Source organism: Triticum aestivum, chromosome 7D, assembly GCF_018294505.1.
Source record: "Triticum aestivum cultivar Chinese Spring chromosome 7D, IWGSC CS RefSeq v2.1, whole genome shotgun sequence".
NCBI classification, from domain to species: domain Eukaryota; kingdom Viridiplantae; phylum Streptophyta; class Magnoliopsida; order Poales; family Poaceae; genus Triticum; species Triticum aestivum.
Window position 1 is genome coordinate 177827908 of NC_057814.1, and position 14509 is coordinate 177842416.

The 14509-nt window shown below is 44.9% G+C and overlaps 1 protein-coding gene across 1 annotated transcript; it reads left to right on the forward strand.

Annotated features, from left to right (window-relative positions):
* Window positions 1-12605: 12605 nt before the first annotated feature.
* LOC123166568 (fasciclin-like arabinogalactan protein 1) lies at window positions 12606-13750 on the forward strand. The gene has a single exon (XM_044584375.1). The coding sequence runs from the start codon at window positions 12670-12672 to the stop codon at window positions 13552-13554; it is 885 nt and encodes a 294-aa protein (XP_044440310.1). The 5' UTR covers window positions 12606-12669; the 3' UTR covers window positions 13555-13750.
* Window positions 13751-14509: the final 759 nt, after the last annotated feature.

Genomic DNA, 14509 nt, shown 5'->3' on the forward strand with positions numbered 1-14509 from the left:
GGGTCTGATTAGTTTGAGAAACAGAATGACAAGGAAAGCAAGCCGGACCTACGTTCCATTCCAACCAACCGCGATTTTTGGGATCAATTAATTCTAGGAAGCTGATAAACGGGACAAATTAATTCCTTGATGCAGATTCGAAGGAAACTACCTGAAGAAAGACCCGACCAGGTCTGATGCAACGCTACCTGAACCATAGCGATGCCTTATATGTTTCGTGCTTCCTAACCTCAGGAGTGGCGGAGTAGCTGAGTGGTAAGAAGCCTAATTAGTTGGACGAGGTTAGGGGTTTGATTCCTTGTGCATGCTTTCTCTCATTTTCTTAAGATTTTTATATCACGCTTTTAAATAGTAAGTGGCCTTGCTTTTACAACGGGTGTACTTTCGAAAAAGGACCATCCTATCCTTTATTATGAAAGGGTATAGGGTAATATCAACCATCGATGTGTTTAGGGGGGTCTACTGAAGCAGAAGTGAAATTTGTATTATGCAGAAACCTCAAAAGATATTTGGCTTTGGCATTTTAGTAATTGACCTATGCTGCTAATGTCGTCGTGTTACTATTATCCATTATCACTTGGACTGGAAGATCAATAATTTCGTGGATGCATAAATATTCCAATTTTTTTTCAACATATTTGTTGTATGACCAACAGGAGATGAATATTTTTAGGTGCTTAAGATTTTTTTTGGGTGGAGTTCAAATTGAGGCTAGGCAAAACGGGATCTTATATAGATAATGAGATAAATGTGTAGTTGTCACTCCTCACCTCCCTACTCCTGTTGACCTGTGGTCGTCGCCATGGGTCCTCTGTATCAAGAGTCCTGCTACTTATGAAATAGAGATATTTGAGGTTTCCTTTTAGGCCTGTCAACCCATTATTTTAGCTTCCTTTGGCAGATGATGCACAAGCTACAAAAGGATCTACCCCTGTTGCCCAGTTATTCCATTGTGTCAATCAGGTTATTCCATTTTCGTTGTTTCCTTTTGGGTTCAGCTATTGACATTTTCCATCTGTCGTAGTGGTTAGTAGTAAATTAATTGAAACGAATATATGCGTACAATGCAATTTCTTTTTAGTAGATATCACAGAGATTCTGTTGTACTTGCGTTCTTGCATAGTAAGCTAAGCATGCTATACATAATAACAGTGGCATCGAATCGGGAGTGGCTTTCTCAGTTTGAGGGAGCTGAAGCGTGGAAATCTGCTTGATTCGCCGCGGCTTGCTGATGATGAAGATGATATCAATAAAGTTTTAAGGTGGCACATTTAAACACCAAAATTTACGCTAATTTTTTTTAAATAATACATTTTTTAAAAAAATTACAGAAATAATACGCAAAATTTTTTTTTTCAAAAATAATACACCATCGGCCTACTACAGGCCGACAGAGCCCAGTCGGCCCACAGCAGGCCGACTGGAGGCCCATCAGTTTGCTGCTGGCCGATTGGGCTGTCGGCCAGCAGATTCAAGCCCAGTCGGCCTGCAGTTGGCCGACAGGGCCCAGTCAGCCTGCAGTACACCGATAGGCCTGTAGTGGGCCGGCTATGCTCAGTTGGCCTGCTGTGGGCCGACTGGTGCATGCCTATTTTTAATAATACACGCGAATATTTTTTAAAAGTATATATTTTAACACGTTATGAATACATGGTAACATTTCTTCAAATACATTTTTAATGGAAATATCATTTTTTAAACCACACAACATTTTTTCATTTGTTAATCCACGTGATATGTGAGTATATTGATTGTAATATCATCTTATATTATGGGATGAAGGGAGTACCATTTTGTAGAATGTCATGGATATTTTTTGGAAACACGAGAATATTTCCAGCAAAGGTGACGTACATTCATTTAGTGGCACGAACAATTTCTTATCATATTTTCCAAAAAAATTGCATGCATTTTTTGAAAGGCGGGAACCTTTTTCCATTGTGATGAACATTTGTTTTGAAAGTTATCGACATTTCCAAACTGCTCTTTTCCCGCCATCCATTTCCCGCCACCCATTTCCCGCCACCCATTTCCCGCCACCCATTTCCCGCCACCCGTTTCCCGCCACCCGTTTCCCTCCTCCCATTTCCCGCCAACCTTTCCCGCCATACCGCAGTCGTTCTTTCCCGCCATTTTCTCGTCTCTATCTATAAAACCCCCTTCAGACGGAGCTGGATAAGCATTGCAGTGTAGTGTAGTTGAGATGTCCCATTATCCTTTCGATCGTAGTTTTCACCCTGGGATGAGTAGGACTCTTCTGAGGCTAGCTACCGATTTCAGGATGGATAATAGGATAGTTCCCTGGGACGAACTCACCGGTAGTGACACCATAATGAATGAGTTGGCTCACCAATTACGTAGTTCTGGGTGGCCTGAAAGGACCTATGAGGAGGTACGTAAAGAACTTCTTAGGTTGCATGACAGGTGGAAGAAGGTAGTGGTGCCGAAGAGTGAAACTTTCAGAAGGATTGCAGCAAATAATCCATGTTTATGGACTGAGGAGAGCGAGGACGAAGATGATATCTTCATGCCGCCGCTTTCGGGTTCTGCATCGTCGAAGGGCAAGAGTTCTTCATCATCGAAGGGCAAGGTTTCTGCATCGTCGAAGGGCAAGAGTTCTTCATCATCGAAGGGCAAGGTTTCTGCATCGTCGAAGGGCAAGCGTTCTTCATCGTCGAAGGGCAAGAGTTCTGCATCGATCGAGGATGACGATGATGACTTCATGTAGTTTTTATGCTGTATGTTGTGAGTTTACTTACGTGCCATTTAATTTGGATGTAGTTCTATCTAGTTGTTTGTAATGTCTCGTTGTATGAATATTATGTTCTATCTAAATATGATCTTGTAGAGTAGTCATTGTCTCGTACATAAGTACATAGTCATTTGTCTCGTACATAAGTACATATTATGTTCTATCTAAATATGATCTTGCCGGTGCTCACTCTCCACAAAAGCAAATGCCAGTGGGACGACTTGATTTTGGCCGTCTTGACCTATGGCTGTCAGTATCTGACCCTTGTACTTGCCTGTGAGAAAAGTACCGTCAACACATATCACCGGTCGGCAATGCCTGAAAGCTTCGATGCATACACCGAAAGAGAAGAAGAGACGATGCAAAACCCTCACAGTTGGGAACTCTGGCATGAACATGTCTTGGATATCGATATAGGTGCCTGGATTGCGCTGCTGCAGGGTGTGGAGGAGGTGGACAACAGAGTCATATGCATCAAAATAAGAACCAAATCTCCTCTCAAGCGCTGCATGCTTAGCCCTCCAAGCCTTGCCATAAGAAATTCTGTACTTCAACCTGGCGAACACTTTTGTCTGCACTGCCTTCACTTCCATAGCTTTGTCTTGCACTATCTCATCGTAAAACAGTCGAGCAATAAGCGTGGATGAAAGGTTGGCATGATCTTGAGGGATGCAGGGAATAAGACAAGTGTGATTAACTAAGTCACTTATCACCCAACTTGTGCCATACTTAGGGAGAAAGCCGTGCACCCTTGCGGGACAATCTGCATTCTTGCATACCATTGTGAGGAATTTCTGACTGGACACCTCAGCTTTGAAAACCCTTTGCGTGGACATTGCCCAATTAATTATTGCATCCTTCAGGCCTTGCTTGTTCGGATACATAGCACCCGTCGCAATATTGTTCTGGTGATATTGCCAGTCTGAATCATGTCCATCATTCACGGTCATTGCAGATGATAAGTCATGATTCCACCATGCAGGATTCGGGACTCCTCTGCATTTTCTTCTTCATCTGACTCGTCAGAATCATCGGCATGACCCCTTTCAACATCGGTGTCTTCTTCTTCCATCTAGTTCTGCATGTGCCCATCTACCTCGTCAGCGTCCACCTCGCCATTGTAATCACCATCGGCATTTGCTCCTTCTACCTGACTACTCTGCCCTGGTTCATAACCATAAGCATTTCCTCCTTCTACCTGACTGCTCTGTCCTTGGTCGTAACCATAAGCATTTCCTCCTTCTACATGACTGCTCTGTCCTTCGTAGCCACCCTCCCCTTCATGTGCAGTGACCTCCTTCACGACGGGAAGCACTAAAGCAACAGGATTGCATCCCCTTCGTTCACAACCTTGTAACCACCGCACCCAATCGGAGTCTCCCTCTATTGGCCTCAAATAAAAGTAAATTTTTGAACTTGACCGTGTCCACAATGCATGAACACCGACGGTGTGTGTTTCAGTATCAAGACCTAAACTTGCCGCAATCCATTCTTTCAACTGACTAACAGACCATGTTTGTGGTGCGCTGATTGCAACCTCTATGTGAGTAAATTCACTCAGATCTGCTCCCAACTCATTTGTTTGGACAGTACCAGGACCATAGTAAAATCTCAACTTCACTACATCGGACATCTCGACTCACCTATTTTTTTTCAACATATAAATACAAGTATTAGACATGTCTATATATATATATTACCAGGACCATAGTAAATAATATAATAAATAGGCCCATGTTTACTAATAATAAATAGGCCTCAAATAATAATAATAATATAACCGACAAATATGATAATTCAGTTTATTTGAATTATATGGCCATGTTGATGTATTTTTTATTTTAATCTATGTTAAAATAATTTAGAAAAAGGCATGCGTCTTATTTCTACGATCATGCGTCTTATTTTAATCTATTTTAAATTCTATTTTAATCCTATTTTTTGCTTTCTTATTAAATTTTTATTATGTTTCCAACTCTTCAAAAAAAACTTCTTATTCGTTTTTTAACATCGGTTTTTTAACATGTAATATTATTCGTTTTGCTATGCACATGCCGACCCCAACTCTTTAAACTCTATTTTTTAACATCGTTTTTTAAATTTTTATTATGTTTCCAACTCTATTTTTTAACATCGTTCTTTAACATGTAATATTATTCGTTTTGCTATGCACATGCCGACCCCAACTCTTCAAAAAAAACTTGTCTCTTCTTTCCAACTTTTTATTCATGTTTCCAACTTCTTATCCCGCACCTGTGTACGTGTCAAGTATTAAGCAACAACTTATTATCCCACTAACAACTAATACAATTCACACACCTACAACTATATTACGAATAATCGCACACAAATTTATTTTCACATCGAACGAAGCGTGCGTGCGAACGAATAATATTTACGTATACTACCGGGGCAAATAACAATATTTCTGTATACTACCGGGCCAAAAAACAATAATCGCACACAAATATTTACGTATACTACCGCGGCAAATAACAATATTTACGTATAATCCCGGAGCACCTACGAAAAATAAAATGAGGGCTGAAATATACCCTTGAAGCGTGCGTGCGAACAAAGAACGAAGAACGAAGAACCACGAACGACGAACGACGAACGACGAACGACCTCCACCACCACCACCTCCACCACCTCCACCACCTCCACCACCACCACCACCTCACCACCCCAACTGCCCCAACGACGAACACTGCCCCAACTTCACCACCACCACCTCCACCAAAATGCTCACCACGACCACCACGAGCTACCCCGTCAGTAGATCGACACCTCTTTTCGTTGCCCTAAATGAGTTGAACCCATTCACGGTGCCAAAATCGCGAAAATGTTGCTCATTTAGGTGTACAAATGTGTGCCATTTTTTTGTAGAGAGAGGAGGAGGAAGAACACAGCAGAATGAGCCACGGGAGAAGAATAATGGAGGAAGGAGAGGATATGGGCGGGCAGGGAGAAGAAAGAATGAAGGAAAGAGAGAAGGAGAGAATAGAGGGCGGGCTGGCCAGCGCGCGTCAGGTCGGCCGCACCCTGTCGGCCACCAGGTGGCCGATCGGCGGGCGGGACGCCGACAGGGGCGCACCACGCCGACAGGCCGCTGCCTCCCCCCTCGCGACGTGGCACGACCAACCAACGGCCGCCGCGTGGCTGCCCGGCCTGCAGTCAGCCTCCTGATAGCCGATCGGCCTGCTGTGGGCCGACCGGGCTCAGTCGGCCTGCAGTGGGCCGACGGTGTATTATTCTTGCAAATTCTTTTTTCTGCGTATTATTTCTGTAATTAAAAAAAATTGTATTATTTAAAAAAAATTGGCAAAATTTACACCACTTTTTGCTTCGGTTTCTTTGTATGAAAACATTATTTCCTCTGCATCTTGTGAGACACCAAACATTTCTCATTTTCGGTAGGCTTAGTTCTGAAGGATTCCACTTCGGCTAATTTAGATTATGTTGCTAGAGTATTAGAAGAAGTTCCTGATATATGTATTTAGAGCATTTGCTAAGATTTGATGCAAAATATTGATGGCCAGGCATTATATTGCACATAAGCACAATTTTTAGTTTTTCTTTTTGTTGTTGCAACAGTTTTTCTATAGCAATAGCCAATAGTGTAACATCACACTACTCCATTTTCACAGGCCATGCCACATCTTTACATGTAAGTTTGTTCTCTAGATAGTTCTCTTTCCAAGAATTGCATATCATATTTGTCATGAGATCTGACTGATTTACTATATTTTCCTGGTGTGGACGATGTTATAGAGTGAGCTACCATCACTTCTCATTACTAACTGTAATCAATAAATGTGTTCATGCCATAAAAGATGGATATTGTCGAAGCCATTGTCATGTCATGTAATTACTTGCAGATCAACTATATAGTTTTCTTCGGATTGTAAATTGGAAATGATAGAACCCTACAACTCCTGTGTGAGTGGCATTTGATTATTTACTTCCTCGAGTAGTATAGATATTGTGCTGCCAAGAGATTAAGTATATTCATGAAGTTGTGTAAAGTTTAAAATTGGTTGTGGTATCTAGCATTTGTTAGATCCTCATATGTTGTTGGTAGTCATGCTTATGCCTAGGATATCAAGTAAGCTTGTGTTGTGCTGTGACTAAATAAAAGCATGTTTAGACTTACCTTTTGTTTGCTCTACTTAAAGAGTTCAGTGTTTACCCAGAGGGCATCTATATGTTTGCTATTGCTATCTCCCGTGTGACGTCGAGAAAATCACTGATGTTTCTGTTTACTTGGCCTACATTTTGGTTTACAAATAGTTCTGCCTCTCAGTTTGATATTTCTACTTGCTTTTGCTTAGCAATATGATGTATTGTTTTCTAGCTCTAGGCCTACTTGTGTTGAAGGTTCAGTTGATTGTGTTTCTTAAGGGTGTTTTTTTAATTACTGGCATCAAAATGTGGCACTAATTCCATTGTGCATTGTACTGTGATTTTTTCAAACAACACCATTATGATGAATAGAGATGCTAATAAGGGTCAGAGAACAATAGAGATGCTAACCTTTAGGGGTTAATAATATAAACAACAACAGGGCTTATGAGTCCGAAGAGAGCTCGAGTGGCGTCTTTTGGTTCTTGAAGCTCTGCACTTTCCTGGTGGAGTAGCAGCAAAATAATTCAGTGGCTGTAAAGCTACTGCACTTCACGTAGTTAGGATCAATTCTTTGTTTCAGTTTCAAATTCTCCCCAGTTCCTCCTGTTTGATTGATTCATCTGATGGACATTTTGTGGCATATGTATTGTTACGAGTGAAACCATCCATACAAGTTGAGATATTAATAATCCCATATGTGGAATTCAAGATATAGAGAAATGTTATTCTTCTGCTAATTGGTTGATTGACCAAATGTACCATAAATGATGTTATTAGTGTTCAAGATATAGAGATATGTTATTGTTATTTATTGTAGTAGATGATCTCCATCCCCGTTATTGAGACGATGGAAGTACTACTGAGGAGTTTTGTCTCTGACCGAACGAAGCTGCCGAGGATGAAGGGCTAAATAAGTGCCGAGGAAGAAAGATAAATAAGTCGCTTGATTCATGGGCGAAGTGGCTGCCATATGACTGCTTTGAAATATACACACGTGTAAGTGGCACATAAATACTCTCTTTTTTCAAACACACAAAACAAGGTTTATAGAAACACTTCTCTTCTTAAAATAGTATAAGGCCTACTACTTTTTTTTAATATAGAAGGGTCTAAATTCTTGCTGTGCGTACTTGCTCAAACAGAAGATTATTAATATTTTCAAGACGATGTGGTTTTGAATGAGACTCTACGCTATCAAAGTAAAAATGTGCATGTACATATTATTGTAGACAACAAACCTATATTTCTTATTAAAGGCGGTTAAATTTGTTACTGTATGTGCATGCTCACAACTAAAACAACTAATGCATGTTGCTTTTACAATGCGCACATGGATCAAAAAGATACACGTATTTGCAGTGGCATGATTTTGGATGGGAGTTTGGGCTACCAAATTAGAATGTGTATATGCATCTCATTATAGACAACAAAATACCGTTGTTTCATACTAAAGGGGATTAGATTTGTTACATAGTTTTTGTTTCAAATATAACTCTATGCTACCAAATTTAAATATGTATACATCTATTGTAGACAACAAACACCCATTTTCCCCAACTAAGAGAGAATTTGTTGCCATATGTGCTTGCCCGTAACAAAATCAAATAAACCATGGATTTCTTTTCATCGCTAACATGGAATCTGTCTCTGCGCCATATGGCGCAATGGGTCCACTAGTATATTATATACCTTAGTAAATTGAAGTCCACGTTATGAGAAGGAGAGGGGGAGAAAGATTATCTCACTACTCTCTATCCAACTTTACAATCCAATTGCCAGTGGAACAAGTGGGGATGATACCCTAATGTATACACAGATTAAGATGATAAATATGATATATATATATATATATTTATTCAATGTATTTACTTGAAAAGATCTACCTGATACCAGTCTCCAAATTTATTCAGATCACGCTCACCATTTCTTGAGCAGAGACATGGTACAAACCGGAGACTCTCTCAGCATCTCCAAGAAGCAGGAGGCGGCGAAACATCCAATAGATGAGCATAAGGCAAAAACTCTATAAAGAGACGTCAAATATGTAACCCCTTTTTGTGCAGTGGCTTAAAATGGGATATCGTTTCAAGAGAGCACTTGTTACCAAGTTTTCATTTAGAGGTGAGAGGGAGAAATGTATAGACATGATAACATAGTGAACCTTATATTCTACATAAAAGGTATAACTGCTCTCGCAACATGAGTTAAAGAATATTAGTTCTTCTTCAACACATGCCTGTCAAAGCTTACAACTTTCACCATTAGTCCATAAGTTATGGCTGCAACTATCGATCCAACTACTCGTCTATGTTGTCATACATAAGGGTGTGTATTTGTTGAACTTTTGTTAATACATAGGAGTATATCTCAAGTGTCGATGTTCGACGTACTCCATGTGCAAGCATAAAGGGGGCCCAGAATGTCCCTCCGAATTGTTAGGGACTCCTATTTCTTCTAAACATGGATAATATGGAACAAGTCCATGCTCTGCTTACTTAGGAGACCGTTGAGCCACTAATGATTTCTAAGGAAGCTTCAGAGCCCCTTCTTCATGTTGACACAAAAAGCAAATCAAACTTGAGCACTAGAGAAAAAAGTATTACAGGAATTTTGACTCATGCCTAAACCCTAAAACCTACTTACAACATAATTGGGAGTTTAGGCTTAAGGGGATGGTTGCAATGGTATTACAACCAAATTCTTAGGCCTAAACCCTAAAGCCTGACGGCATTACAGGTTTTTTTCATCATACGCAAAAATCTAAAGTTGAAGTTTCGGATATGTTTCTTACTACAACACCAATCGCCTATCATGAGTTCATGACTATATTCAGAATTAACATATGAAACCATTAACACGAACACATAATTATCCTAAGCCTAAAACACCATCCCCAAAGAGTTTCGTCGACACGAAGGTTGGTAACATGCGGGAGCTTCGTCTACGAGATCAACAACAGTGGTGGTGGAGGCCTCGATGGAGGATGTTGGCGGCGGCCTTATCCTTCTAGGTTCCTCAAACCAACTCGCCTTCTGGTCGCCACCGCAACCACTGTTCCCATCGACCGGGGGTATGGCGGGGTTTATCTCATTTCGGGCGAGACGCATCATGTGCAGGTGACTCAAGCGTCAATGTGCTCGGTCGGCGGTGACGACTGAGCTCTAGATCCGGCTGGTGGTGCTGCTGGCCATGGAGGAGAAGGTGGCGATGGGGCGAGGATGCTGGGGTTTTGGCCAATGGTTGTCGAGGAAGACAAGGAAATGGAAAAAGGAATAGAGGCAAATCAAGTGAGAGAGAAGAGAAAAGGCTGCCGCCCATGGTTAGTAACAAGATAGAAGCGGTTTCATATCTGAAAGCACACGTGGCTGGGTGTTACTCGAAGCGGTTCCTTCACTAGAACCGCCTCCAAAATATTGTTTGAAGCAGTTTCTTTTACTGAGCCTCCTGAGTTTATTTCCCTAAACAAAATAACCACCTGCACTAGATCATTCGAGGCCTCTAGAAATTTCTAGGCTGCTAACCGCCTCCATGGATATCCTCTAATGCCCATTTCTATACAAGTGTGCACAACTAGGATGCCAGTGAAGAAGTTAGTTGAGACCATGCAGAGAAGTGGTATAGTGCTCACGGGGATGATCTCTGTGCTTCTGCCACCCCTTATACACCACTATAGCCGAGGGAGCGAAACTATATCCTTCCCTAGCTAGACACGATGGTACCCACGCTAACAAGCCTATGTGGAGAACTAGTAAATAACAAACATGGATTGTCGTGGGGAATACTAGGCCCAACAAGACGCTAGCACCTCCCGTGACACTCGTACCACACCGCTACCAGCAGCCGGCCAACCGGATCAAGCAAACCAACACACACCCATCTCAATAAACCAACGATGCTCACAACACCATTGTCGCCCAATCCAGGAGCGGATTTGGGTTTTTGTCTGGGACATGAGAAGGCGAGGGAAGGGGAGGAAGTATACCTCGACGTCGCCAAGTAGGCGACGACACACATGAGAGCGTTGCCACGGTCGGGCTAACATTGCCAACCAGGGATTCTTCTGGCCTCCACCACCACGTTCACCACCCCGACAAGCGTAGATCCGACAGATGAACACCACAGTGTCTAGATCTGGCAAGGTTGAGGCCGCTTGAGAGGTTCAAGACCCGGGGCTTTGAGATCTGGAATGAGTACTGCTAGAATGGCCCACGGTCCACGGCCATCACCCTCCACTCGCACAACGGAACGATCATCACCATCGAGTGTCGCTTGTCGTGGAGGGGTGTCGCCTTCTCCACCCGTGGCAGTCACCTCGTCTTCTTGAGCCTACACTAGAGATTAGAGGGGGCATATCAGGTGCTCCAGCCCCTCATGTGCTCCCATGATACAAACTCCTGTGGGGCCATTGGATCTGAGATCCCAGGGTTACCAGCCGAGATGATGGACCTGCTCGCAATTATCTGCCTCCTGGAGTTCTTTTTGCGATTTTGCCGAAGCTCCTCACATGACCCTTGGATCTCAAATCCAGCGGTTCAGGGGAGCTTGTATTATAGGCGCACTTGAGGGGATAGAGCACCTGATATGTACTCAAGAGCAGAGCGACGAGGACCTCACTGCCACCTTCATCGGTGGCAATACAGTTTCCCGATAGCCTCCATTGGTGGCAACGAGGGAGAGGGACAAAGGGCAGGGCATGGCGGAGGCTAATGTTTGGTTGTCGCCCCGACGAGAGTGACGCGGACCCAAAGGGGTATCGTGGTCACGAAATAGTAGTGTGGTGGGTGCTTAGTAGTTAACAGAGAGATTTTTTTTTGAGGAGTCGTTCACAGAGATAAGATGGTATATACACACTTTTCAACGAGGAGTTGCCGAAATGGGCCGGGTTAAGTAGGAGCGAAGGAGCCCCAAACCAGCATGACCAACGTAGGCAGGTAGGTTACTCAGAAAAAAAAACCGTAGGCAGGTAGAGCCCCGCGAAGTTTCCAGGAAAGAGCCGCGGTTACCACTTCACCACAATGTCTTAATGGAGGCCGTGTACATATGTTTCCGTTTCTTGTTTCTTGTGACACTCTAGCTAGTAGGTCGATCGTGTGTACAAATGTCACTAGACAGTCCAATCTTCTCCAGCTAGCAGCGTGAAAGCATTCCTCTCCCCAGTAGACGCCTCGCCACGCACACCTTTGGAACCATGTGATAAAGGGAACCATTTATGTAGTCCGGCCACAAGAAGCACGGTTGGTAGCAGACGACAGACCATGGCACGCCACCGATTTGGCATCCAAACAAGGCTCATTACCACGCATCTCTCGTCATCTCCCATTTTTACCTCGGCCGCCATTGATGCATGCCCAGTCAAGCTTTCGTCCGGTTGTCTCCACTGTCAAAGAGGCAAAGAACGGGACGGGCCACCAGCTAAGCAGCGCACAAATAGCATGCGGTCACAAATTGCATGCATTGATTCACCCCAATCGAAAAAATATAGCATTAACTCACTGTCGTAGTAACATTATTAAGCATTTCCATATCCTGCTGCATGCACACCCACCCTTCGTGCGTGCGTATCTCCATGCACAGTGGCGTGCGCGCGCGTCTGACGACGTGTCCCCACCTCGTATCGCCTCTCACACGGTGGTTTTGGCTCCGGCCGGACCACGTGAGGCTCACGCGGCAGTTTCATCGTAGTATATCTAGGGGCCTGGCCTAAACCCTTCCTCCCCCTCTCCAGACACCAGCGGCCCAGCTACACGAGAGGAGCGCGGTAGTCCTTTCCCGGCGCGCAGCGGTGCACTATGGCGTCCACCGGAGCCGTCCCCTGCTCCGTCCTCCTGCTCCTCCTCCTCTGCGCGTCCCCGCTGTGCCAGGGCCAGGCCGGACGGCACAACATCACGGAGACCCTCGCCGCCGCCAGCCCGGACTTCGCCCAGTTCAGCGCCGCCCTGGCCGCCGCGAACCTCAGCGCCGAGATCGACGGGCGCAGCCCCGTCACCGTCCTCGCCGTCGACAACGCCGCCGTGGCGCGGCTCGGGGAGCGGCGCCTCCAGCCGGACGCCCTCGCGCGCGTGCTCTCCCTGCACGTCCTCCTCGACTACCTCGGCGACGCCAGGCTCCGTACCCTCGACGGCGGGTTCAGGCAGGCCGCCAGCCTCTACCAGGCCCACGGCGCGCCGGGGGCCGCCGGCATCGTGAACATCACGCGGGGCGGCAAGGACGACCACGTCTCGTTCCGGCCAGCGGAGGGGGTGAACGGGACCGCCGCCGTGTTCTACGTGAAGTCGGTCAAGGAGGCGCCCTGGGACATCGCCGTGCTGCAGGTGAGCGACGCCATCTCGTCCTTCACCGCCGAGGCGAAGGTGCCCACGCCGCCGGCCCCGGCTCCTGCTCCCAAGGCGCCTGCGCCTGCTCCTCTGGCGCCGGTCGTGGCCCCTGCACCTGCTAAGGCCCCGGCGGCCCTGCCTCCGTCGCCAAAGAACCACACCGCGCCACCGCCGAAGCCGGCCAAAGAGCCCGTGCCTTCGCCAACGCCCGTGGTGGAGACGCCGGCGGAAGGACCTGGGGCGGACGGAGATCAGCCGCCTGCCGACGAGCACAAGAGTGGCGCCAGCGACTCGGAGCCGTGGAGCCTCGGCGCGGTGGTGGCGGTGGCCGTGCCGGTCGTCGTGTTTCTGCTGTGGTGAGCAATCTGTGCTTGGAATGAATGCCCGCTGTTAGGGGCCCTGGATCCCGTGATTAGTGTTCGCGCTTACCCGCATGGAGACAGTGGTTAATGAGCGCTGGTTATCGCTGGCAGATTTGAGCAGAAATAATTGTACGATGCTCGTGTTTAGTCAAGGAGTGCATGCCTATGTTTGAATTGCGCTACTGGTTTATTTCTGCCTTGCATGTGCCGAGCTCTAGACTTTCCGATGAATCTTGCAAATCCACCTTTGTAAAACAAGGAAGAACCCCATTTTGCAAGGCCGTCTATCGACAAAATTCAAATCTCGCCTACTTGGCACGATTACATGCAAACAGGTCGATCCAACAGCATTAATTCGTCGCATAGGAAATGTTTCCACCATACCTTTAGGGCGCACTTGGATTGGGTGTATTTGAATACACATGTATTTAATTTACGGTTTTGCTAAAACTTATTCAGCTGAGAAACTTTTTGGTCTCATTCACTTTTCCCACCGTTAGATTCAATCACGTCACGATTCGTGTTTTGTCCAGGCGGAACCCTTGTAGCAAGGCGCGGCCAATTTGTTTTGTCGCATGCGTGTGATGGGTTTTGTCCCCTGGGCTTGTGTGGGCCTGTAACGTTGGGTCTGTTCGTTTTTACTTTTTGTCCTACAGGGTGCAGGGAACAAGTGACGTCCTTTTTTGCATTTCGTTTTTCTTTGCTGTTTTAGTTTTTATCCATTATTTCTATTTAACTTTCAATTTTACCTTCCTTTTTATCTTTTTTTTTTTCACTTTTTTGGTTTTCATTTTTGGGTTGGGAGAGAACATGTAATTTTTTTTGACTAATTTCTACGCAGACGAGATTTGGTTAATTTTTGAATTGTACTACCGATATTGTATAGTACTTTTTTGTGTTCCCGGTTTGTTGAGTATGTATTTTGTACTGCATGTGTATTGGAGTTGTGGCCC

What these genes read in the sequence shown, in the direction of transcription:
- LOC123166568 (XM_044584375.1), top strand. Translation starts at nt 12,670, where the DNA reads ATGGCGTCCACCGGAGCCGTCCCCTGCTCCGTCCTCCTGCTCCTCCTC.